The following is a 27270-nucleotide window of genomic DNA, read 5'->3' as shown; positions in this document are numbered from 1 at the left end:
GTGACATTTGGCAGTGTGTTATTTTTTAAGGGTGAAATGCAAACAGGCAAAGGTTCAGAAAGTCAACTTAATTCTTAGATGTAGCTCAAGTGTAACATAGGAGAGGTTCAGACAAGTTCAGGTTCACTACAACGTGAGCATATCTTCTCCGTGGTTTGGAGAGCAATGGCCTATATGGACATGACACAGCTTTATTTCTGCCTTTTTGGTGCCAATTCCTAGAGAAATACCTGTTAGTTCTTGCTTATATATGTGTGAATATCATGTTCACCATATATACAAAATTCTGGAATTGTGTGACTTTTAAGTATTCCTGCACTTGCCTTAATGTTTGCTACTACCAATGCCAAGAAGACAATCAGAGGCAGTGTGCCTCTCGATCTGTGTTTTTCTACCAGAATGGCTGTAGTGTCTTCAAATACATCCAACACCTTTCCACCTTCTTCCAGCAGCCCCTTATTTGCAGCTCTTCTCTGCCCAACACAATAACCAGTTCACATATCTAAGTATTTTAGCCCTTAAAACAGGAGTTCTTTTATTCTGGAGTCACCATGCAACATCTTTCAAATCCACACGAATCTAAACAGCAGCTGAGTGTGCGAGGCTCAGGCTGTCTGGATGGAAAAGTATTAAAAAGAGTCGTTTTACCAGTTATTGGATAAGAATTCTAAGTTGAACACCCATGCACGGCACATCGAAGAGGCAATAAATAAATAATAAATTGAATAACCGAGGCTGAAACCATCTACGTGCCGTCACTGAAACAAAGACGTTTTAAGACAGGTTAAGGCCATTTACCTCAAACCGCCAAAATTCTCCAAAAAAAAGGCCAACACTCCAGGAAGACAACAACTGAAACGACAGAAATAAAAACCCCGACGTGTCGGCCACTTCTTCCCAGTTTTAATCTTTCATATTAACGCGCATTTAACACCTCAAAACCAAACGGCTCGTTTATGACTAAATCACCAAACTGCAAGACGCAACCGGGACGAAGCCAAGCCACAGGAACAGCCCAGAGCTTCAGGAGAAGCCAGAGGCTGCACCTCTGCTCTCTGCCGACCCTCGGACAGCCGCACCCCGGTATCCGGAGGAATCTCCTCTCACAGCCGTAAAAAAAAAAATTAACACCCTGTGTTTTCCTCCTGATTTTTCACGCTGAGCCGTTTCCGATGGGTGCCGGAGGCCTCCGTTCTCAATCCCCCCCAAGCTGAGGAGCGGCCGCAGCCGCCATCGCCTCCTGACAGACCGAGGGACCCGCGCGCTCCAACCCTCACCCATTCACCCGGCACTCCCCGCAACACCCCGCGCCTCAGCCAATCAACAGGCTCAGGGGGCCGTGTCGTCACTTCCGGATACACCCGCTCTTGTGGGAGGGTGGTGCAAGGGGATTCCTTCTCCTGCCTTCCCTCCCATCCCTCCACTCCCATCACGTGCCGTGGCAGCCATGGCCGCCCCGTGCGGGCCACGTGATCCTTGACATGTACACACCCACACCTACACCCACAGGGCTGCACCTACACCGGGCCGCTCTGGCTGCGACCGCCGCCAGACTCTATGGTTCGGGGGCCCATAGGCGGGAGGGCGGCGGCGCGGCGGGCCGGCAGTTCTCGCGAGAGGCGGGATGGAGGGCGGGATGGAGGGCGGGGGGGAGGGCCCGGGCGGGGCCGCCGGGGGACGGGGGGGAGGAGGAGGAGGAGGAAGTGTCATGGCGGCGGCGACGGCGGGCGCGGGATCCTCGACGCGGGGCGGCGGCGGTGGGGGCGGCGGCTCCTCGGCGGCTTCGCGGTGGTTCTTCAGCCGTGAGCAGCTGGAGAACACCCCGTCACGGCGTTGCGGCGTGGAGGCCGATAAGGAGCTCTCGTACCGGCAGCAGGCGGCCAACCTCATTCAAGATATGGGCCAGCGCCTCAACGTGTATCCGCGCCCGGGGCCTGCGGGGTGGCGAGGCCGAGAGGCGAGGGGGCGAGAACCGGCGGGAGAACGCTCTACACACACACCGTGTGGGGAGAGACCCTTCCCGCTCCCCGGGCAGCCCCCGAGAGGCCGCGGGGTGAACGCGGGATGGGGGAGGAGCAGCGGAGCGTGGCGGGAGCCCCCGCGCTGCTGCCGCCGCCGCCTTTGTCGGCGTCTGAGGGAGCCGTGAGGTAGCGGCACCTCCGGGCACCCACCCGGCCCTTCCTATGAGTGACCGGGGGTGTAGAGACTCTCAAAGTGGGTCCTGGGTCCTGGCAGGTTCGTTTTTTGAGAAACGGGCGCCTCCTCCTTACCGGTTCTCGGCACCTGGTTTTTAAAAAAGGGATGGGAGAAAGGAGAAAACCTCACACACACCCTCCCTTCCCCCTCCCCTGCTGAAATAGTTGAATTGGAACAAAACAAAAGCACTGTACGCGGTGTTTCAGTGCACTCAGAGGAGTTTTCATGCAGCGGGTGAGCCGAGGCTGTTGGGAATCTCCACCTTTTCTGCAATACCGATAGGAAAGATAGGAGTTCCTATCGGTTAAATCTGTGTTAATATCTCTTCGGAAGAGATATTATCCTTATCCTTATTTTGAGCTGCAGACGGTATCTTGAAAGCAGTGATCGATTAGAAAGCACGCTGCTTCCAGTTTTGTGAACAGTTTTCTTCACACGTAGTGTTTCCTTAATTTAACCTTCCAGATCTCAACTTACGATAAATACTGCAATTGTTTACATGCACAGGTTTTATATGCATCATTCCTTCACAAAATTTAATCGAAATGTAAGTATGATTTTATCTGTAAAACAATATGCCCGTTTGGCAGCTGGCTGGCAAGTGTTACATTCCTGTTCTGATGTGTGAAGTTTGGGTTGTTCATAGGAATTGCAGCTTTTTCTCAGGGGTTTAGAAGCAGTAATGATATTTCTTCTCATTTCTGAGGTATTCTAACTAGTGACTCTTAGGTTTTATCTTCTGCCATTGAAATGAAGAAATAGGCACCATCAGCAAACACATCTCAGCTGTGTGAGGAATGCTTTCATGTGTTTCAAGTCTGACTCATGCTTATATGCTGTACTTTGAAAGGCTGATGTGTAGGAATACACATTTTTCATAATGAAGTTGGTGGTAGTGACAATTATAGTATGGTTAAGTGTGTATCCTTATGAATTATTAATCTCTTCTTAAAAAACAGCATCAGTTCTTTTAACTAGTCTAGTCTTAAGCAGCTTGATGATAAGTCATACTGGACAAGAACAGTCTTCAAACCTGGTGAGAAAATGCTGATTCTCCTGTCTCAGGTAATGAACTGCGTGTGCTGAACCTAAATACGGAGTAAGTTGTTAAGAACTGAATTTTTCTGTAGAAATACTCTCTGTAATTAAGTAATTTTCTCACAGGTATGTAACTTGGGATCCCAACCTGAAAATTGTAAGCCTTTTTTTATGTCCAGTATTGGATGCAATAGTTAGGAAAATAGAAATATTCTAGGTATTTTTGTGTTATCAGTTTTTCAAGAATGGTTAATAATGGTGTTTCACTGAGTGGTGAGGATGAATTTTCTCTGATCTTGGCTTTTCATGATTAGAGAAACAGATTGAGACTGTTACAGATGTTTCATTGTTGACCACAGCAAACCTTGGTCTGCCAGGGGCCAGAACCTTGCAAACCTTGCCTTGTCTGCAGGTTGGGCAGTGGATTATTACAGTGTTAGCCACCTGTTGTGGTGTGAATTTGTCACTGTTGGCTGAGCAAATGGACATCTTCCTGTGGTGTCTTAGTGGCAAGAAATACATATTAGTTTGTAGGTACATTTCAGAAGTGCATTTAATTATTTTTCTTTCGCAAAGTCTGAGGTAAATTGAAACATGGAGCAAGCTTGCTACCAAAACTGTGATGTTACAGGTTTTTATGTAATTGAAACTAAGTGTTGCTGCACAGCCTGAGCTAAGTGTTCATAAACCTGAAACACTTTAACTGGAGAAAATACATGTTGCAGGTTTTGTTTATCAAAATCTACTTGCCTAAAATAGTTTTCTAGTTTTAAAGCAAGAACAGCACATTGAGATCAAGTTCCAGCAGGCTTTGTGGTGGAATATACCCTTTGAAAATGTTTTTGTGATACATCAAGTGAAGGCACTTAGAGAACTATTCCATCTTTCTCTTCTCTGCATCCCTGCCCAAGCAGCAGCAACCTGTGGCCAGGGAAAGGGGAGCTGGTGAGGCACTCAGAGTTTTCTGTGACTGGATGGTTTATGGACTTGATAAATAGGGTCAGAGCTGCTTGGAATGGAAAGGTCACCCTGTGCAGAGCTCGTATCATATATGCATCACCTGCTAGATTACTGCTTAATGACATCTGGTAATCTAGGAGAGATTTAGGTAGCAGGAGTCTTCAGATACTGTGTTTGGGTTTTCACTGGAAAATAACAGCCACTTGGATGTGGAAGCACAGTAGTATTTGGATATATAGTGCCACTGCTATGAAAGCTGCACCTGAAGTTATGCTTATGAATCTTAAAATTCACAAGTAAGCTATGTAAGGGCTGAATGCCATGGAAACTGTAACTGCTGGTGGGGGGGAAGTGTATTGTTAAATTAATTCTCAGGTGAAGGTATTTGAATAAGAGTTAAAGGCAAGTGCACTGCAAGTTAGCAGTCAGCAGGATCCATTCCTGATTAATTACTTGCTGTGGTTCATACCACAGCAAGTCCAACCACAGGGTTGGACTAGATGATCTCTGAGGTCCCTTCCAACCCGGCTAATTCTATGATTCTATGATAATGAGTGTGAGGCCAGGAGGCAGCTTTTTATCTATACTGATGGGCAGCTGCATTTTCTTACCTGTTTTCCTATAGGGTAAAGGGAGTGGTCTCAAAGTGAATGTGAGTTACTTATAAATACTCCCAAACCATCTGTTAGTTTCTCTGTAGACAAGGTAAAAGCTGAGGAGTGAAATAAATTCTTAATATCAAACCTCCAGAGTACTTGGCAAGCTTAAAAATGTAACAATAATAATCAACTGCAAGAAGAAACTAACCTGTAGGAATTAAATAGTAAACTACTGGCAGGCTTGAAGCTAATCCCTAGCTACAATCTTCTATAGTATATGGTGTCTGTGTCTTTGTTGTGTGCCTCTAGTGATGTTTATCCATGGCAAGAAAGCATTTGAAGGCTGGGGCTAGAAAATTAAGTGGCCAGTAGTCAGAATGTCCTGTGATCTCCAGCTGAAAACAAATGTAGCCTTTTTCTCTTGCTTTATTGGTAGGTTAATGTTTTTAGTCAAGTAATAGTTTTTTGCATATTAATCACCATGTATAAGTGTTGGGTTATACAAATACTCATGCATGCCTTGCAGATAAGTCACGTGCACTTTAGTTGTTAATAAACAGGTCTTGTAGTGGAAGTTCATTTACTGAACAGCTGTTGTCTTAATTCTGCTTTTTTTTTTTTCCTCTATGTAAGTTACTACTTAACAGTTTTACAGACTTTGAAGATTTTGAGGATCAATTGTGAATAGGAAACAGAATTCACAACAGTATCTTCAGTCTGGAGAGCCACAGGGGTGGCCCATACTAGTTATTGTAGTCTTGGTTCATTTTGCATTATTACATTTACTGCTCTGGTAACCAAATATCCCTATTTTTGCAAAGTTATTGTGGGCTACCAGGACACTTCTGAATTGCTACGGATTATCGAAGCAGTAGGTACCTGTAAAGAGGAATGTGTTGGGGTTTTGATGTTGCAATCAAAGCAGGTTCAGACCTTGCAAGGTTGCTATTCCCCAGTAATAGGGAGGAAATTTACTTTATCAGTTCTGCTAAGCAGGATTGGATGCCCTGGCTGCTAGTGTTCCCCAGCCACTGAAATGACCTTTCAGGAACTACTATAAATCTCCTCAGCAGTAGTTAAAATTACTCTTTATACATTACTGTTGAACAATGCATACTAGCTTTGATATGCTGAGTATTAAGTTAGTGCTATTATCAGGGTGGGGAGGGAGTTTGCTGGCTTTTTACAGGAAGTACTGGCCTGACTGTGATATTGGAAAATATCTTGAGAATTAAAATTCTTCTGGAAAGGCTATTTCTCTAGTACTTACCATGTTTGACATTATTATATAGCAAATACCTCTTTTAGAGGCTTAGTCTTCAGTACACAGTGATTTGAAGAACAGAGAAGGGGGGAAAAAATTACTGGTATGCTGAAAATAAGAGGTAAGGCATCCAAATGGTAGCTGCATTTTTAAATATAGTCCTTAGAAATGCCATGTGGAATACCAGCCAAGCAGTTGAAAATACACTTGGTGATGTCTTGGGGCTTTTTTGTGTGTGTGGCATGCAATGGAACTTAGTGAAGTGTCTGAAGAAGGCTGCAGAAGGAATTTTTCCCCTGAAATACAAGGCAGGTTTTGTGGAGAATTTTTTTTTTTTTTTTCCATCATTCCATATTCCCTTCCTGGCTCTTGTGCCCTATCTGAACTGCAGCATCAAACAAGTTGAATTTGAAGTTGAGCAAAGTTCTTTAAACTTTCATAATATGCACCAAGTTGTAGAGGGGCTCTTTTGGACACCTCAGTTCTAGTTTTAATCTTGCAATTCAACCATATTTGCCAGTTTTATGCAATCTGAGCTGCTGGTTACAGTAAAATAACCCCTTGGAACTCCTTTTATGCACTTGAAAAACCTCTGTCATGGGCTGGAACTGCTTAATGCCTTAAGCTAATTTGTATCAAGTCTTGAAACTTAATACTGTCATACTTAAACCTTAATACTGTCACTATAGGGGAGAGAGAGTTCTCAGGAAACTACATGCATGCAGTAGATACATTCTGAGGTGATTCCAAATTCACTCATTGTAGCAAGACTTTTTTTTTTAAATATTCCAGTGCTTAAATGAAAAAAGGTCTTGCACCACATTTACCAATAAAACTTTTTGGATAATACTATTGGACAGTCATAATAAGGCTCCTTTGTTTTGATGTTTCTGTTTCAGTGGGACTTGTTTTCTGAAATTCTCAGCTAGTACTAAAATGCAATTTAATTTCATAAATAACATGTTCAAAGATATTTCTCAAAGTCTTAAAAGTATTTTGGGTGAATGGTAGATAACTTCAAGTTACTTTGTCAAAGTTGCTTATATATAGGAAGTTTAAAGCTTTGTCAAGTCTGTGAGTTTTAATTTTACTTTTTTATTCTACTTTGCTTTTTCTGTCATTTTTGAGAATTGGAAAAGAATGGAAGTGTTTGGGTAACTTTGCCAGTTACACACTTAGCAGGGTGTGTTGTCTGCACTGAAGACTTTGTGCATGCCAAGCCTTAAACTTATTGGGATTCCTGTTTTCCTGAAGAAATACTGAGGGAGACAAAAATACTGACCTATTCCAAACTGGGAATGAGAATCCTAACCCTAGACAAGACAGAGGCCTGAAATTCTTTGGCCAGAATCCAACACTTCTTTTATTTTTAGGGAAATAGATGATTGGGGTGTACATAGATTTCTGCTGAACCAGAATTAAATGCCAGTTAATCGGTTTGGCTTAGATCATCCTCCAGAATGGTTTTTTTATGTAAGGTGCTGAAGAGAAAAGAATTGTGTGGAGACTTCTTGGCCAGAACTGATCTGTTCCAGTAAATTAGAAGATACCCTGAGGTCAGCTTGATAAAGTAGGTGGTTTTTTTTGGAATGAAGTAAAACTTCAGTGCAGTTGGGCAAAGAATAATAGTAAGATTTGTTGATTACTTATTTATGCAGTTGTTGGTGACTTCATTTGAAAAATGTCTCTGTGAAATGTAAATATTTTCAGTTGTAATTTTAGAAGGTGATTTTTCAGAAAGTTGAATTGTGAAAATTTCACGCACACGTAACTAGACCCACAGACTGTATAGAAAGAGGTTGTGTTAGGATAGATTTGACTTAAATTGGTGCACAAAGCTGGAAAAAAGTGTAAGGTCTGATCCTTGGGGATGTGTGAGTGATGTTTGGTGGGGATGGTGAGGCTGGAGAGAGGGGAACAAGAGCAGGGAGAGCAGTCCCAGTGAAGTTGCTTCTGTTCTTCAGTAAGGCACTGCTGCAGGTTACTGACTGAGGATCTGAGTTTGTTGTCTTGTCAAACCTGCTTCTTGATAAATCTGTTGGTCCTTAAATATACCCTATTTCCTTTTTCTGTCATTTGTATTTCTCTGGCTTCCAGGCCCTGTCTGCTAATCTGGTGTTTCCCAGAAGATAAGGATTATGCCTGAGAAAATAATCCTTCCTCTTACATTGACCCTGGAGTTGTATGCCTGCCCTAGATATCTAGCACACAACTTTTATGGATCCAACAAGAAGTTGGAGAGAAGTTTGCCTTGGTTCTTGCATTACTGGGCTGAAGCACAGTTTGTCTGCTCTGTAAAATGCCTTTATATGACATGCACATGTTGGGTTGTGCATCTGTGTGCTGCATCTTCAGAGCTTTTGATACTCTGGCTGTCTGAACTCCAGACAGCCATTCCTTCACAGTCAGTGTTTCATAGTTGATGTCCCAGCTTAAGGGAGACATATTTCAAGTAGCACGTCCAGAATATTTATTCATTACTTCAAGCAACATGGGTAGGAGCTTCATAAATAACACCAGAAGTCCTAAATGGCAGTGTTACTGTGGCCTTGTTCAGTAACATCTGACTGCAGGGGTTTTATTTAATTTGTAAGGCTTAAATTACAAGCTTCTTAAAAAGAAAGCAGTTACTTTGTCTCCATTGTGGAAGAATTTTTCCCTGCGACTTGTTTGTTCTGGTTTGGGTTTTTTTAAAATCCTAAATTTTTTGGTGGCACATTGCTTTGCATCGCAGGGTATCACCTTCCCAGGGTGTCATTTTTCCTCTAATCCGCCAACTTTAAAGTTTTGCTTAAGATCCAAGTGGATGTTTCAAAGTCTTTTATGGAGACAAAAAGTATTCCCTCGGTTGAAAGCTCCTGAAATGTACTGGGTAGTGACTAAATGTTTGATTCTAATTAATTCATTGCAGTTTTTTTATACACTGCAAATCTTTATACTAAATGTTTCATTTTGGCGTAACAAAGGGTTCCTTGCCGATTTAAAAAAAGCAAGCTTTTCTTTATGGGGGAATTATGGCTGCTACTCAGCTCTTTCAGCCTAATTCTACTTTGCCATTGAACAAGAAATTCAATACCTGCACTTCTTGCACCTTGCAATAATTAAATACTCAACAAGCAGCTATTTCAGTCTCTGAAAGAATGCTCAATCCTGACTTAATTTTAACCAATTTAATCTGCTCATGTCTACATGAAGATTTGTACAGTCCTTTTAATTGCTGTTTAACATGGGCAGCATCTGTATGCAAAGAGGACTCTGATTCTTCCCAGTCCTTTATGGTTAGCCATGTTCTGTATGTAAATAAATGACAGCTAAAAATCAAAACTCCATAGCCAATTCCTGGGTTACTGAGCAGGGAGCAAGTACTTTGCTGCCAGCTGATGAATCCTTGTGCTTTCTTCTCCAGATACTGCTGGGTATACAGTGAAGTTTCTGAGAGTAAGCTTTTACATATGCAACCTGTATTTCTATAATAACAAGCAGGTTTTCTTTCAAGTTCTTTGCAAAAATTCTTACTTTTTAGGAGAATCAAATGCCAGCAGAACTTGTGACCTGTTGTTTTGACTTGTACTGGAAAGATGGTGTAATGGATCACTACTGTGCAAGAAATTGGATGAACTTTTTCATTAAGTGTATTTAACTTGAAACAGCCTGTTCTGGTGTGACTGTATCTCTGGGACCAGATCTGTTCTTTTTATGGTGAACTAGAATTAATTTGGCCTCAGACAGCTTACAGCAGTAAGTTAGCATTTCTGCTACTCCTTCCTCATGCTGCTGAAAGGATTACATCAGTTATAAAATAAAACACAACAAGGTATTTCTGTTGCCTTGCATGGTTCAAGAAGTGTTAAAAAAAATTTAAAAACACAAACTAATCCACATAAGCCTTTTTTAGTTACCAGTTTAGACTCTCCATAAAAATTCCAGTCCTGCTTGTAAAAAGTTAAAAAATACATTTGTGTAATACGTTTTTCTTCTTCAGATAATATCTCCTACGGCATTGTTTTTGGCTGCAAAAGTGGAAGAACAGCCACGGAAACTTGAACATGTTATTAAAGTTGCACATGCCTGTCTTCATCCTCAAGAGCCACAACTGGATACAAAGAGTGATGTAGGTGGAGGTCATGATTTTAAAGATTGTCAGATGATATCTCATCTAATGATCTGTTACATTGTCCTGACTGGGTTGCTGCTGCCAGCAAACTAGAAAAAGACTTACCTTTTTATTTTTACACCATTTAATTCTCTTGTATTACTCAGTGTAACTTAATAAAGACTCAAATGTTTGTGGTACCAAAATTGAAGAGATTGCTCAATCTTGAGCTTGCATTATTTGTAAGGTTTTTATATGTATAGTAGAAGATAAGATTAGACATTCATTCAAGAGGTTTCATGCTTGGTTCTGTAAGTCACAGAGTTTGTGCAGAGAGGAGTTTGGCACATTGGCTTTTTCAGCCAGAGGTTCACTGTGCACTGTTGTCTGTGTTGTGTTTTAAAGGGTGCAATATAGTTGTCAGCTGCTGCCTCTGCTGTACAGCAATCTTCCTGTCATTTGTCAAAGTTTGTACAGCTTCCACTGACCTTATAGCTCACCTTTTCCTTTGTGAGAGGAGTCTTCCTGAAACCAAATGTATGAGGAAGTGTGGTGGAAATGCACCAGAGCTGTTGAGCTTGAATGTCAGGCTGAGCTACTTACACCTTGCTGGACCTCAGCTGATACACACATTAATTGAGCATCTTTGCTATGCTTCTGGTTCTTGGAGTGACACATCTTGGAGATAGAGATACATACAAATACATATATATGCATATATATATATGCATCTGTGCCCAGAATTTTAAGCTAACTTAACAGATATCAACTGAGTATCTCCAGCTGCATTTTAAAGTACTTGTAGAATGGATAACCTTGCTTAGAGATATTTGATTTGCACTGGCAAGCCTTTGTGTTTCTTGCAGCATCCCCCCCTTCTCCCAAAAATGCTTTTTTGGAATAGATTATATGAGATCCAGATGAAGTGGAAAGATGGTTAGGCTGCTATAACTGAGCTTGCAGTAATGCTTAGACCAGTAGAAAATATTACCTCAGTGAAGCTTTCTGAGTTCTCAGTTCTAACTGGCTTGGGGAGTGGTCTCAACTTGTGTTGCCAGTACCAGAATTCAAACAAAATGTATGAGTAAAATGTTGAAATGATTGATATCTGTGTCTTGACCTGCTTGCTTTATTTGTTTCAGGCATACCTCCAGCAAGCCCAAGAGCTGGTTATACTTGAAACAATAATGCTTCAAACTTTAGGTATGTATTTCTAAATACCTCTTGGACAGCCAGCTTTCCATGCAGAAGGAATGGGACCCAAGTAATTGGACTCTTAATGTGTTGCTGGTTCACTAGAGTTTTACTGTTTTTGTATATAACTCTTGACCTTTCAGTGTTTTCCAGATTAGCAGTTGTTGCGCTCACTTTGTAGGAAAAAAAAAAAAAAAAAAAAGGCATGTAGATGCTTGTAAAATATGTTTCTGACAGTTTTGTGGAGTAGTAATGTGTACCAGCCAGCCAGATGATGCTCCAAAGCTTCATTGGTACTTCTCTTTATAGCCTAACATGTTATACTAGGCTATCTCTGTGTGTTCTGAAGCACATGGAAAGAGCTTTAATTCCAAGTGCCCTTGGAATTTTGCCTTTCCATAGAAGAACACTGTAATTGTGCAGGGTTGCTACCTCTGAACATCACAAGTTGTAGTGTGTCCATTTAATGGGTTCAGGTAATTTCAAAATTTGAAGTAGAATGTTCTGATAAGAAACTCTTCTGAATTGAAAGTAACAAATAATTCCAGCTAACACACCTGAGAATACTGACTTAAATGATACTTAAGAATACCCCAGTAAGTATTTTAATGGGGAAAAAGAACAATGGTTTATTCAGTCACTGACCTACAAATTGACTTACATCTTTTAAGTCCCAGAAATCAACGAGTATAGTGTGTGCACACACTTTTCAGCTTTTACTGAGAACGTACTAGAAACTGGTCAACTATGTTCAACTTCCAAAATACAGTAACTCTCCCAAGCTTTGTGTCTTTGAGATTATTGAGGGAATTTTTTACTAATTGGTCTTGAAGTGACTATACCATCTACCGTGCCAAAGTATGAAAAGGTGCAGAGTAACAGGCAGTTAAATAGTGTTACCTGATCTGCAGTGCAAAGGTTTAGCAATCATTTTAGGTCTGGCGGAAGGGAAAGGCGTTTGGTGGTTTGTTTTTTTTTTTTTACAGATGCAGATATGTAATTATAAAACGTGTTCTTAACTCTTTAGGTTTTGAGATTACCATTGAACATCCACACACAGATGTTGTGAAATGTACGCAGTTAGTGAGAGGTCAGTGACTTTTAACCACTCCCGTAAGTCCTTTTTTACCTTTCTGGTCATATTTGAAGTTATTTGTCTAATATGATCTTCACTATGTTAGCCAAAGAGTTTGTTTAAAGCTAAGAGTAAAAGCTTGATTGTAACAAAGGGCCCAGTTCTCTGTCTTCCATAATTTTTTTTTTTTTTGCTTGGTTATTAGCTTTGAATTAATAATGTCTGTTCCATGTTTTCTTAAATGACAGAAGCAGTAATTGCCAGCAGTTAGGAATGGCCAACTACTTATTGTGGCTTGATTGCTGTCACTCTGAAGTAGTTTTATCAAGTAAAGTTTAATCTACATATTAGCTGAGGACTAATGCTAGCTTTCTGCCTAGCACATCTTCTTAGGTAATGAACTGAGGGACACAGAAAAGAGCACAGCATGTTTGCTATCAGATGCAAATGCTTCAGGACATGACTGTTTTTCTGGAGCAGGGTGTACTTACTTAATCTGGATGGTAGCACAAACCCCCAAACCTTTTGTTAAGTGATCATGTCCTCTAACTTGGATGCAGCTCATTAGAGTGACTCTAGCTAGAAACCTGTTCTTCTATATTTTTTTGTTGAATTATGGCACACCTTCTTTAACTCGATTTAATTTCCTTTGAAGCTTTAAACAAAAAAGCAAAAGAAGCTCTTCTAAGATGAAGGATGAAAAAATTAGCAATCAGGCTTGAAAGCACCTGAAAGAAGCTTTTTACTTTAATTATGCTCCTTAGTTAACAAGTGTTTGTAAATGATCAGATCATGTTCGTTAGTTTTTAGTTGTCAGTTGTTGCAGTGAAAACTGCAAAGTGCTTCAAAACTTTTTGAGGTTTTTTCTCTATAAAATATAAGCAGTGCCACTTAATCATGCTAACTTGATCTCTTTTGTAGTAACTCTATAGTTACAGTTGTTCTTTGAAGTTAGAGTATCCTTTTCTCATTTTAAAGTCAGTTACTGGTGCAGTGTCCTCACAGTTTGATTCTGAGTAGGACTGTTGTGTGTAATTTACTTGCAAATAAAGTAGCTTTATTGTTATTCTTGCTATATAAGATAATGATTCTTTGCGTTCTGTCCAGACTTGATTTTGACCAGGTGCATAATTCTAACTGCACCTGAAGTCTCAACAGCCTGCATCAGCAGTTCTGTAGGGTTCTGCTTTGGATTTTCTTAGCTCTTGGTCAGAATAAGTGTGAGCAATAAGTGTGTTTCACCTTTGTGTGATCCCTATGCTTCTGCTGGGTGTTTGGGGCTGTGGGTAGGGGTGACAGGCAGTACTGTTGCTGCATCACTGTTTCCACATCAGACAGTGTGTTTGACTTCAGCTTGTCCCAAACCAGGTCACGGAGGAAAAGCATGCTGCTACAGAAACTTTATTTTCCCTAGTCAGTGGGATGTACCATTTAAAGGCAGTCCAGCTTTTCCCTGTGTTTTGGGTGCTGCCTTTGTGTACTGACAAAATTAATCATTGAAGGTACTTTTTAAACTTGATGTTTTAAAGCTAATATGTCAGTGCAGTTCAACAAAATAGTTAGGATCCAGAATTATGCCAGCTCTTGAAATATGGAGAAAATTCATGTGCCTTAAGGACTGGTGCAAAGTGTTGTACATCTGCTTGTAAACATACTCACTGGTGTCCTCCTTGGTGTATTCATATATGCAAATAGAATTCTTGTTAGCCTCTCCTAGGGGTAGTATAGGCTGTGAGCAAAAGGCTTGAGTACATAACATTTTTAGAAATAAATAATGCATGAATTAAACACATTGGGCATGAAATCTGTAGTCAGGCAAGTGAAGTGAGTAGGGAATAACTCCCTCAGGACATTCATCTTTTCTATTGACTGAATAGAAAGTTGGACTTTGGGCCACAGTCATTTTATCTTCACAGATGGAGTGGTGTGATTTTTAGTTCTCTATTGTAACGTTCATGTATTGGACAGTGTGTTGTTTTAATGTGAAACACTTTGTTGTTTTAAGATGCAACACTTAGATACCAAGTCCTGAAGCTTTCAAAATATACTTAAGACTTGTCACTGTTAAGTCTTTAGAGAATAAGGGAATGACTGAGAAGTTAAAGAAATGCAAGGTTGCTTCATCCAGTTTTGGAAACATGTCTTCTTGGACAAAAAGCACTATTTCAGAAGGCAAAGAGGTACCTTTTTTTTTTAAGGGTGATAAAATTATTTGAGATTATCATGATTTAAACCTTCAACTGTAATTTTAGTAGAAGGAAGAAAGGAGTACATTGTGGCTATTGTAACTATTAAAAGAGAGGCAATCAAGTTAGCTGATGTATGCAACTATCCTTTTTGGACAGTTTTGGCTTAGCATCTGTGCCATGTGGTGAGAAGATGTCCTGGTCCCTCAACCTTTTGCTGGCTAAACCTAATAAAGTGGTTAAGAGGATGGCTGATTCTCTGTATCACTTTTTGTTGTCATGCATCCAGGGTAATGTGCTTTATGCTGTCACCGTTACCTCTACTAATATGTAAGCTAACTCCTTTTAAATACAAAAAGAAAAAAATAAAAATAAAAATTGGATTTTGTTGATGATGCTTGAAAGATTTGGCAAAGTGCTTTGTCAGAAGACTGGCTGGCCCCATAGTGGCACACCAGAATCCCATTGCTGGAAGCTGAAGATGAACTAGTAAGTGAGAATTGGTGCAAATAAACATAATTGCTTCAACATACAACTATAGAAATTGAATTCTTCATCTCTAAGCCTGGAAGGTTTCTTAAAGTAGTATTGAACCACACAGACCTTTGTTGATACAAGGGTGACTGGATGGATACATGACTTGGGATGTGCAGGCATAAGATATCTAATTATTCCTTCTGGTTTTCAGAGATTCATGGGTTCATGAAATTGTTCCATCTTTACAGTTTGATCAGTGTAGTAGACAAGGAACATGGTGTGGGCTCAGTGTTTTTTCTGCACCGTTCTTCCTCAGTGTCAAGATACTGAGAAGAGGAGACAGGACCATCATTCCTTGGGATCCCATGGGTCCTCTAAGGAATCTGGAGGCAGTGGATCTGTGAAGGCCTGTCAGCAAGCTTCAGTGCCCATCCTAAGGATGTTCCTCTACTTGAAGAGAGAAGAGAAAAGAAAAAACAGAAGAGAACTGTTCCCCATGTTGAACTGCCTTGGTGGCTTCAATGCTGGCTGAATCATCAGCTGTGAAGCTGCCCTAATGCTGAGACCATGGTGTGGTCCTCTTAAGCTCTGGTGTGAAACCAGTTTGTTCCAGGGCTGCTCCTGGTGGAACCTGAAGGGGAGAAATCTGTACTCTCATCTCCATCTTGGGAAGTCTTCAGTCGTTCCTTTTTCTGTGTTGGTACACAACCTTCTTTTGGAACTGAAGATTGGATCCCAAGGATCTCTAGGATTGTTCTCCCTACTCTGCAGGTTATCAGGTACCTTGAACACCTGTGATCCTTACTAATCTTTTGTGGAAATTGCACTGTCAAATTCTTCATGCATACCATAGTATCTGTGCACAGCTGCCAGTGGTTAAATTGGGCTGAGAAAGACAAGGCAGCAGAAGAAGAGATGAATCTGAATGAATCTGCTTTTTCAGAGGGTATTCTGATGAGGAAAATTTAAACCTTAGTGTACTAAGTGGTGTGGAAAGATCTTAAACACCAGCTGCATTCCAGCGCTGCTACGGGAGGCGTTCATACTCTCATACTCTTTACATCTCGGGCATTTGCAGGCCTGCTCCCAAGGTTTAAATACTTTGAAGAACATAAAACCACCAGGACTGCTGAGACCTGAATGCCTACACCATGGCCTCCACCAGCCCTTTAGAGCAGGCATCCACCAGCACACCTCCATTCAGAGCCTGGGGCTTTTTTTCCTTTTGTCCAGAAGGACCTCAGCAAACTTTCTCTTCTGATGCTGATGGGCTTATCTGCTGTCTCCTTTTCCCAGGGAATGCTTATTTATGTTCTCAGGGTCCCAATTGTTGCCAGCTATCACCCTTCTAAGAGTGGTGACTTGGCAGTCATTTTTTTTTTATTATCTCAAGATCCAAGATAAACCTAGTGTGGAAGAAAAGACTCTGACACTTTGGAATTGCAGCAGTTGAACTGTGTGGCTGTGCCCATAAAAACCGTTTTGGTTTCCACTTCAGAATTTCCTGGAGTCTGTAGCTTTTTGGAAGGTGTATTGGACAGCAAGTCCTGTTTTAGTGTCTTATAGCTCCTTCAGTAATCTGCCTTGTCGTTGCTTCTGCAGCAGTGAGACAGGGTGGAGGTTTTAAATTATTAATGATAAAACAAAAAATTATTATTAATGGCTGGTGTCACAGTCATGAGTCCTGCTACTTGTGAGAAGCTCTGCTGGCTTGTGCATTTGGAGATGCACTTTTCACTACTCCGAAGGAAATATCAAACCAAAATATAGGAGCCAAAATTCATGAATTTCATTTTAGTGACAGATTGTACTAAACTAAAGCTGTCCTATGTAAAAGAGTTTAATTTAAGATGGTTGTTTTCACTTGTGTCTGGAGTTACCAGAGGCTTTAGTTGTGAGCTGAAATTTCATGCTGGTTCTGGCAATGATGATTGTTTAAGTGTAAATAAGTTGAAACAGTATCTTACTGCTTGCAGTATAGGTCAGGTGTTCAGCACATGAATTTTAGATTGAGGCTAAAATGTGTGTTTCAAGATGTGATTCTTTTCTTCCAGGTATGTGTTATGATTAACTCAACTTTCAAGCTGATGTTAAATAGAAGTTTTCTGGCATCTGCTTTTCTTCCTTGTTCAGAAAGGACATTTCAGTGAGAGTAGAGATGCTTCTTGGTCCGGTCCCTTAATTCAAATATGTTGTAAATTTACAAAATATAGAAATGATTGAAGATCCTTTAAGCATTACTTTGATGAAAAATGAAGAGCAAGACATCAATTTCAGTCTTATTCAACCATTCTGTATTTTATTTTGTTATGATAGACTCATTTCACTTTTTTGGTAGTACTGCCGTACATTTTTTTGATGGGAAGAGAGAAAAGCTTGAACTCCATTATCTGGAATGCAATTACTATTGCACCTTGCAAACTAAGTATTACAGTATAACACTGCCACATTCTCATTTCCCCTTTGATTATTACACATTAGTAGAATTTGTGTGTAGGAACAGATCTTGTTGCCTTGCAACTTCTACATTCTCAGATTGCAGCACTGCCCAGCTGTGCAGTGTAAAGACAGACCTGATTTATACTCCTTGGCAGTCACGAAAAGCCAAGTTTTTTTTGCTTGTCCAAGTCCTCACATTTTTAATATACTTCTAAAAAACTAAATTTTTAAAGCTATTGCAGTCTTTCTCAAAATTTAAATAAATATTATTATTAAAATAAAAGTTTAAAAATATTCCCTTCAACGTAAAATGAAACGATACCTTTTCTGCGGTAGCACTGATTTCAAGTGATAGTGTCAAAGTAAGAATTCACTGAAGGCTGCATTCAATCTCCAGTTAAAACCCTTGTGCCCAGCTATTCCATTATATGCATGTTACAGTAAGTTCTCTTACTTGAGTGAGGAGCATTGGGGTTTCTTTGGTAGTGCTCAGTGCTGGATGGCTGCAACAGCCCAAGTTGTTAGGGGTCTCATTTCTGGTACCTTGCCAGAAATGCGTGGGTTTTGTTGGTTTTGTTTTCCTGACTATAACTAAAATGAAGTTGTTTCCTTTTGAAGCTTTATCATAGGTTTAACGAACATGGAACAAAACATTAGTACAGTGCTCTTGATTAGAGGGAGCAGAAAACTTGTTTAATGGGAGCTTGTTGCATTGTGGGGCTTTGGGAGAGAGATGTGGCTGGTTTGGGAGGGGCGGTTTTCCATATACCCTGCCATGTGCCTCTTCAAGAGCAGAACTGTGCTATGAATTGGCTTTTACAGACTGCTGTACTGCAGCCCAAGGTTGTGCTGAGGGCCATCCATGAATGAGGGGGGACAGCAGGTATTCCTGGAGCAGAGCACTCTGGTGTGAGGGGCTTGCAGGGTAGATAAGCAGAGGGAAACTATCCTGTGGGCAGTACAGTGGAACGACTGCTTGGTCTCCACTTACTGAATGTAATTGGCTCGTTTACATCTTGGAAAAGATTTTTTTTTTTTTTTTAAAGGCTAGTTAGCTAAAAGCAGATCACTTCTGTGAAAACACCAAGTGATGCTTTTTGAATGTTACAATCACTTTGATTTTTGGAATGAACCCGACAAGATAGCCCAGAGACTTAATCTCTCCATTTTTCTTTTCTTACAGCAAGCAAGGATTTGGCACAGACATCCTATTTCATGGCTACCAACAGGTTGTTATCCTGAACCTCTTTGTTGCACTGTTGTAGCACACTATAGCTTCCTTTACTGCAGGGCCCCCGACATGTGTCTTACCCTTGTTGCAGCAGGAGACTGGGCCATCTCCAGTGGTGGTACCTTCCTGGCTGCAGTGCGGTGTATTGTACAAGGGCCTGATGGCACAGAAGGGGTTAAATGCACAATGAGAAGTGTAGTGGTGCTTTCTGATGACATTTTCTCGATTGTGAGTGCATAAGTCTAAAATTGGTAGCCTGAATAGCAGCTAAAGATTACAAAGAGCTAAACTTAACCTAGAAATTCGAGCATCTTGGTAAGTACAAAACTATTTCTAGTTTACACTTGTAGATAATGGCAGTTTTCTCTTAACTTTAAATATATTGATCCAATCTTAACTTAATAAATTGTAGTGAGCCTAAGATCTTATCAAATAGCTGATTTTTTTTCTTTTCAAATAGACTAGTAGTAGTTCAATGTTCTTCCTTTTGCAAATAGCTCTTTAATCTTAATATATATTTTAAAAACTAAAGTACTTGCATAAATTTAAAGTTACAGGATCCCAAATGGGCATTGTGTATGCATAACCTGTCTGCAAAGGTGGACTTCAGTCTTGATTTCTCAATTACTTCAATATATTTCTTGCAAAATATTTTAGATTTATTTAAGGGGATTCCATTATGTGTAGATAGTTTTTAAGCAATATCTGCTGGTTATTAGAACTCTTCCAAATAAATATTTCTTGGTTGTTCCTTGATGGGGAAGGTTCAGTATTTGAAACGGATGTTAAGAAAAGCTGTGATAAAGAAGGGGAACAGAACCATTATCTTTGTGCTGCTGCCAGCTGGAAGCTGAAGGCTAGTTCAAAAGTATCATAAATCCAGGCCAAGTGAAAGCTAAGCCCACACAAAATTCACTGGGCCTCTGTGGGACTACTGGGTACCTTCTTCTAACTGTCTTGTTCAGAGACTGCGTAAACAGCTGTATGTTTTTTACTGTACAATCTTAATTGACCATATCATACTTCTTTCTTTCTAGCAGTTAAGTACAGTAGAGTAACTGGAAAATTTTGTTGCTGTTCATTACACTTTTTATAGCAAAAGCAAATTAAACTTTTCCACCAGATAAATGCCCTGCCCTTTGCTTTCTTAATATCTTACAAATATCTTACAAAGATATCTTACAAACTTAATCAGAAAAATGTTCCATGAACTAATGTTAAAATGCTGTTGCTTGGCCACTTATCTTATTCTATATGTTAATGGTTGCTTTGTTTGGGTTTTCTCTTTTCCATGTTTGATTTCCTTGGGTTCCTCATTATGAAATTTGTACAACAGTCTCCACCTCACTACATTCTGCCTTCAGTACAAGCCCACAGTGATTGCATGTGTGTGCATTCACTTGGCCTGCAAGTGGTCCAACTGGGAGATTCCAGTATCAACTGATGGAAAACACTGGTGGGAATATGTAGATCCTTCGGTTACTCTAGAGTTACTAGATGGTGAGTAACACTGCCTTTCACATCTTGACACTCAGGGGTTTGTTAGTGTGAAAACAGGAACAGTATAGCAAGAGCAGGGCTTTAAAACTTAATTCTCACTGACTTCACATGATGAATCCTTCCATGAAAGAAAAGTACAGGAGAAGGGAGAACTTTTGGAAGACAAAGTTAGTTTTGAGACACCTCTCATCCTGTGGGCTGGGGCATCCACTCAACTTTTGTAGGTGCAAGGTAGAATCTTGCTTTTATATGCCTGATGAGCACCAAGAGAGAGATGGAAACCTACCAGTGCAAATCCAAGCAGTCTTGGTTATTTTATTTATATCAGTGGTGCAAGTGTATGGTTTCATTGCCACTGAAACAACGGTTCTTCAGGCTAGACATACAATTGCCAGGTTCAAGACATAGTTTTAGGTACAGCTTGTAAAATCCCAGCCTCAGGTAAAATACTTTTTTCTTGTTAAACAACTTCTTTCCAGAAGAAAGCCTGTCCCTCCCTAGAAGACCAACTACTTAGCAGCTTACTCTCTTCTGCAATAGTTCTCATTACAGTGGAGGCTGAATTCAAGGCCTACCTGTGGTGTTGCAGTGGAGCAGGCAGTTTCTGGGGCTTCTGGATCTGTGTGTTGGACTTCACCGTTAGTTCTAGAGTGGAGCATTTCTTCGAGAGGAGTGGAGACCTCCAGGCTCGGTGTGGCCCATCATAGCTCCCCATGGCCTGCCTTTCCTCTGCTGAGCTTTGCCTTAAATAAATAAATGTTTGTTTTGGTTTTCTTAAGTGAAAACTTGAGTAGATGTCATGTGAAACACAGAACCAGCATGAGCTTGAAATGGGAAGTTCAAATGGCTCTTAGTATGGCTCTTAGTAATGTCTTAGTAGGCTCCTTTAAGTTGTGTCTGTGGTTTTAAAATACCACCCTGCCTGCCTTCTGGTCTGGCTGCTGGCTTTGCCTGGTTGCTAAGAATGTGTCATTTTCATTTTTTAAATCCCATGAGGTGTGTGCTGCGAGCTCACAGTGAACACCACTTAATTCTTCCAGCATCTGTGGAGCTGGGGTATGTAATGAACTCAGGCAGACCAGGGTGCTCAGGCAGTTTTGCATTTGGAACAGCTTAGTTTATAAGTTACTTGTTGGAGCTCAGGAGAAGCCAGTTCTTCCAGACTTGCAAGAGACCTGCTTTTGCATGCAAATTCTGACTGTAACTAATTATTTTTAGTTTGTGAGTAACAGTAAATTTCATTGGAAAATATTTTTACTTGCAGCTGCCAAGCATAGACCTGGTTTCTTTATGGACATGTTAATGGCAAAGATCTTTAGTTTTTTAAGATGCCCAGCTGCTTTGCCTTGAAAAATAAAAATAAAAAAAAAGAATCAAAACCTGTTGTTTAAAACAGTGCTTCAGAGGGTCTGATAGCTTTATATTTTGTTCAGAGCTCTTGATTGTTCCTGGAGTTCAGTGGAATGGCTGAAGCAGTCACTTAGAAATTTATAATTTAAAGCGAACTCATACAGGAAGTGCCTAAGCTCAATGGCAAGTATATTGTTTTAGGAGCTATTGTTTGTACAGATCTCTCTAGAAATTTTTTGTGTAACAAATCCAGATTCTGCAAGAGTGTAAAAATAAAATCCTCCATTCAGACCTGTTTTTCAGGATGCATGTAGTGCTCTGAAGCCTGTCCCACTGAAATAATGTAGCTTTTTTTGTTCAACACTTGTCTTAACAAAATTCTTTATTAAATACCAGTTCCAAACCATGGGCAGCCTGTAGTATCTGCTGCAAAAGCTGTATGCTGTTAGTCTAGAAAAATGCTTGAAGTTTAACCTGCTTATTACAGAATCAGATGTAAGAAATGGCTTTGGTTTTTTTCCTACCCAGAGCTAACTCATGAGTTTCTGCAGATACTGGAGAAAACGCCTAGCAGGCTCAAGAGAATTAGAAATTGGCGGGTAAGAAATTTTCCTATAACAGTGTCTAGCAAAAAGAGACAAACTTCTAGAATTACAGACCAAGGGAAAAGGAGTAGTTATATCTTACTTGTTCTTTATTCCTGCAGCCGGGTTGGGAGGGGGTGAAACCTTGAGTCAGCTCTTATCCTCACCTTTGAGCTAAATTAGAAGGTACTGTACAAATGTCCTAAGCTATGTGTTTTCTCACACCTTTCCTTTTTTGTTTAGGCTACTCAGGCTGCTAAGAAACCTAAAGGTGATGGACAGGTATCCGAGAACTCGCTTCTTGGTTCATCTTTAGTCCAGAATTCCATTTTGGTGGATACAGTTACTGGTGTAGCTGCAAACACAAGCTTCCAAAAACCATCAACATCATTCCCTGCACCAGTACCTCTGACCTCAGGAAGTATTTCTGTTCCAGACAGTCATGCACCTGAAAATCTGGCAATACTAGCTACAGGAATGCCAAGTACCTCATACAGTTTGGCATCACACCAGGAATGGCCTCAGCATCAAGAACAAACAAGGACAGAACAAATATACTCTCAAAAACAGGAGATGTTACCTGCTAGTCAGTACAATATGAACTTCCAACCAGGGACGTCGGTACAGTTGCACTCTGGAGTACATCACAGACCTGACAAACTTGCTGAGCATTCTACTGTCAAACCAGAATATTCTCATAAGTCAGGAAACAAACACCACGGACAAGTTGCTGCTCCTGTAATAATTCCTCAGAAAATGTCTTTGGATAAATACAGAGAGAAGCGCAAACTAGAAACCCTCGAACTGGACGTGAGAGAACACTACGTAGCAACCCCAGGTGAACAGCAGCATAAAAAACACATGCAGCCTCAGGCCGCCAGCAGCTCCTCTGTTGCATCTCCTATTAAAATGAAAATTCCTATTGCAAACGCAGAGAAGCCTGAAAAACACTTGTCTGATAAGAAAGAGAAGGGTGGCTCACTCAAACTCCGTATACCCATCCCACCCACAGAAAAGGCTGCCAGCAAGGAGGAGCTGAAAATGAAAATTAAAGTCTCTTCAGAAAGGCACAGCTCATCGGACGAGGGTAGTGGGAAAAGCAAACACTCCAGCCCCCACGTTAGCAAAGAGCATAAGGAGAAACACAAAGAACACTCTCTAAATCGCCACCACAGCATTGGTCACAAGCACTCCCATTCGCATGGTGGTGGCAGCGGTGGTGGCAGCAGTAAGCATAGCACTGATGGAGTGACCCCAAGTGTTCTGAGGAGTCCTGTGGGCCTGAGTAGTGATGGCAATGCCTCTAGTTCCAGCTCTTCAAGGAAGAAGTTGCACAGCAATGATGCTTCTCACAACCACCACTCCAAAATGAGCAAAAGTTCCAAAAGTTCAGGTAGTTCATCTAGTTCTTCCTCTGTTAAGCAGTATGTATCCTCTCACAACTCTGTTTTTAACCTTCCCTTACCCCCTCCTCCCCCTGTCACATACCAGGTGGGCTACGGACATCTCAGCACCCTCGTGAAACTGGACAAGAAACCAGTGGAGAACGGTCCTGATGCCCATCACCAGTACAGTACAAACAGCCAGCATATGGACTACAAAGATACATTCGACATGCTGGATTCGCTGTTAAGTGCCCAAGGAATGAACATGTAGTCAATTCTTAGGTTCTTTTTTCTTTCCTTTTTTCCTTTTTGTTTTGTTTTTAATTTAAGAATTGTTAGGATGGAAAACTTGCTAATATAGCAGTAGCAACACCAGCTGTTGCTGCCATGGTTTTGGTATATGTAAGTGCTGCTTTATCCTTCACTCTGAAAAGAAGAGGTATAGTAAACAAGTCTTTATCTCCACATACAATAGTGTTATAAATACTGTAATAGCATGGAAGGTGCAAAAATCTCAGTATTTCTACAACTGCAGCTAAGAACAGTAGAATGAACGTCTGCTTTTAGGTGCATAGGATGCCTTGAGCATTTGATTATTTATAATTTTGAATACTGCAGCCACAACTTTTTGTTGCATAGTTTTTGAATGAGTGTCATTGTTTTCTTGTGTATTTATACTGTATGTATGATTTGCATGTTTCAAAGATAAAGGGATTAAAAAAAACCCCAACAAAACAGTATGCCGACAACTGTTTACAAGAAAGTGGAGAAAAATGTACATACATTTTTGTATGTTTAGATATACCATAAATACTCAGGATTGGAGCTGCTTGTAAGTATAACAAAATACACATAACTTTATTTTAATCTTGCCAGAGTCCATCGGTTACCCAAACAAAGATGGCACTTTGTCTTGTTTATCTTTAAACTGTAGGCCTTATTGGAAGCCACTTAAAAGGGACACTTCACTAGGGAAGGTATCCAGGACCATGTAGGGTCATCACCAAACAGTATTACCAGAGAGGCAGGAATTTGGGTAGGCCTCTGCTCACTAGTTATGGCCAGGCCTCGGAAATGTCCCTAATTTTTTGAAGGAAAAAGGAATTAAAATAAAAGTTTACATAATCTTTTGATGTGAAGTGCATTTAAATGTTTATTGGCTTGATGCAGTAAAATAGACACAGAGCTGTTAGTGGTTATGTAGGTTAATGTGACTTAACTGCAATTCATAATTGTCATTGTGGAAAAATCCTCTTTTTAAAAGCAAAACTAATTTATTTTAATAGTAAACAGGGGCCACTGTTCCCATTACCATTTCAGAATGATACCCAGGTTCTCAAATCCAAGAAGTATACTTGTGTGTGATGCCATATTTCTTTTACAGGTGAATGCAGTCTTCACAGTAAATAAGAATAAAAACTATAGGTATCCCAACTTTATATTCCAACAATAAAATAGTTCGCATTGATTCTCTGCATTGTAACTGTCATTAGTCACCAAACTGGAAGATACTTCCTCTGTTTTTTCAGCTCTGTGGTGGTTAAAAAAAACCCAACAACTCAGTCTCCCAGTTGAGCCACTAGCATCCATTTTACCTTCCTGAGGGTGTCAGTGCAGTGGCCTCTGTGCCATTTCCAGGGTGTTTCTCTCTTCCCAAGAAACAGGAGGTGTGAATGTTGCTGTCTTCTCAAAGCCAATCCCACAGCTCAGCTGCCTGGATGACAGTGCACTGCCCTGGGGGCTGTTAGTCAGAAATTATTCATAAGCTATCAAGTACCTCAACACAAACTCAGTATAGAGTAGCAGCTGCCAGTTTTCACTGATTTCTTTGAACCTAGAAGTGAACATGATGTGAAATAACCTTTTGCTCAGCCACCTCATTCCCTTAGTGCTCCTGTAATCCTGCAGGTCTGGGATGCTGAATCTGAAGCTCAGCCCTCTCAGTTACGTTGCTCACCTGTGCTTTAAATGATCAAACTCTTCCAAATCTACCCCCTTGGTAGTTGCTGTGTGATGTAACTACAGCTGTATCAATTACTATGTAATACTCTTGTTTCCAGTAATACAAACGCTTGTAATTACTTGAATTAAGTTTTATTTGAACTATGGATACATTTTTTTTTCTTTTACACTTTAAGGAATATTTAAATGGAAACCTGATTGCATTTTCTGGTAAACCTAAGGGTAAATCTTGGCCCGTGTATAAAATCCAAAGCTGTCTTACCCCTACTGACTTGGTTATTTTTCTACATTCAGAATGTAACTTTTTGTTACATAATTCTGCATTGTTAAATATTTTCTGTCCTTTTATAGTCTGTTGCCTTTCCCTCTCAGCACTACTCTTGGGTCTTATTTTTAACAAATGTAATCTGCATTATATCTGTCCTAAAATATAGCATGGGCAGAGAGATGAAATAGCAGTAAATTATCTTAATTTTTTTCTTTGAAGCACTACAGTACTTTCTTTTTTAGTCTGTTTAAGTAGCTGTGCCATGAAATGAATCTTCTACAGCCACTCTGGATAAGCAATATATTGTACTGTAAATATAGCAATTGCTGTTATAACTTGGAGTTAAAATGTCTGGATGGTAACTAGTGCCTGTCTAATATAAATTGGAAAAGAGCATAGGTCTTCATGCTATGGTGCTGTTTTAAAGGAAGTATTTCCTATTTTGATTCTGGGAAATTGTTAAATACTGTGGATAAAATGTTGCTGTGCTACATTGAGATCCAAACAGTGATTTTTGGTTTCTCTGTAAAGAATGTCCATAAAACTCATTGGTTTTGGTTTTCAATGTAATTGTAAATATGTGAAACTGTATGTGACTTTGTGTCTGAAAATGAACTCAGTGTGGTGGTAGTAGGGGCTGAGAGGGAGGGAGAGGATATGCAACAAGTTGCCACTAATTTTCCCTGCCTGAAATCCATGGAGTTTTAGTGACTTGTGCCAGCTGCAGCCTGGTTGAGGTGCTCAAAATGAATGAGATTTAATGGGATTAGCCTCACAAGTGAATGACTGAATAAATGCAATAAAAGGCTAATTGACAACACTACTACTACTACTGTTCATCACTTTGATTAGAGATTAATTTTTTTTTTTGTTACAAATTTTGAGTACATGTATTATGTAATTTGTAAACATGACACTGTAGTGGAGACTTCGCTACAACCCTATTAAAAAAAAAAACAAAACAACCTTCCCTTTTTGTGAGATATGAGGTTTGTAGAATAGTGAGATTATTGCATATGTTGGATCTTAATCTGTTCCTAATGGTGGGAGTGCTGAAGTAATATATCTCACTGTGACCTGGTACTTCCCTATTTGCAGAAAATGGCAGTTCTGTATATTCTTTGGGCTACACTGTAAATATAAATGTTTCATAGTAGCATAGTTGATTTTTTTTTTTAGGTACAGCCATTTGTGTGTGAGATTAGCAAAAAAACAACTTTATATCTAAGAACTTGTAAAAAAAAAATATTTTCAATAAAACTCCCTACCTCACCTCTGTTGTGTAGAAATTATCCCATTTTTCCTATGTTTAATTTTGCAACTTCATCTGTAAACACCAAAAAGATCCCTTTTTAGTTATTGGCAAAGCTTTCTATTTTTCACCAAATCAACCAAATAGTGGAATGCTTGAAAGTCTGAAGTCAGATTTATCTCCATCACATCCTTTACCTTATGGTGGTCAAGCTTTT

The 27270-nt window shown here is 40.1% G+C and overlaps 1 protein-coding gene across 5 annotated transcripts; it reads left to right on the top strand.

Moving 5' to 3' along the window:
* Nucleotides 1–1636: 1636 nt before the first annotated feature.
* On the top strand, nucleotides 1637–27073 carry CCNT2 (cyclin T2). 5 transcript variants are annotated; one of them, XR_011726454.1, is made up of 10 exons: nucleotides 1693–1917; nucleotides 2662–2743; nucleotides 10040–10168; nucleotides 11293–11353; nucleotides 12372–12434; nucleotides 18705–19067; nucleotides 20089–20252; nucleotides 22131–22201; nucleotides 22430–23579; nucleotides 23678–27073. XR_011726454.1 is itself a non-coding variant. In XM_071746465.1 (10 exons), the coding sequence occupies exons 1-10, from the start codon at nucleotides 1709–1711 to the stop codon at nucleotides 23740–23742; spliced, it is 2040 nt and encodes a 679-aa protein (XP_071602566.1). In that variant the 5' UTR covers nucleotides 1693–1708; the 3' UTR covers nucleotides 23743–27073. The 5 variants fall into 5 exon arrangements, 3 of the variants coding, with proteins under 3 accessions (XP_071602565.1, XP_071602566.1, XP_071602567.1); XM_071746465.1 differs by having other exon boundaries at nucleotides 18705–18750; XM_071746464.1 differs by having other exon boundaries at nucleotides 1637–1917; nucleotides 18705–18750; nucleotides 22430–27073.
* Nucleotides 27074–27270: the final 197 nt, after the last annotated feature.

The sequence above is a fragment of the Heliangelus exortis genome, chromosome 6, assembly GCF_036169615.1.
Source record: "Heliangelus exortis chromosome 6, bHelExo1.hap1, whole genome shotgun sequence".
In the NCBI taxonomy this organism is placed as follows: Eukaryota; Metazoa; Chordata; class Aves; order Apodiformes; family Trochilidae; genus Heliangelus; species Heliangelus exortis.
This window is presented reverse-complemented; position numbering and strand designations above follow the sequence as displayed.

What these genes read in the sequence shown, in the direction of transcription:
- CCNT2 (XM_071746464.1), top strand. Translation starts at nt 1,637, where the DNA reads ATGGAGGGCGGGGGGGAGGGCCCGGGCGGGGCCGCCGGGGGACGGGGG. An exon ending in ATGGGCCAGCGCCTCAACGT is followed by an intron (nt 1,918 to 2,661) that starts GTATCCGCGCCC and finishes TTAACCTTCCAG; the next exon opens with ATCTCAACTTACGATAAATA. An exon ending in TCACAAAATTTAATCGAAAT is followed by an intron (nt 2,744 to 10,039) that starts GTAAGTATGATT and finishes TTTCTTCTTCAG; the next exon opens with ATAATATCTCCTACGGCATT.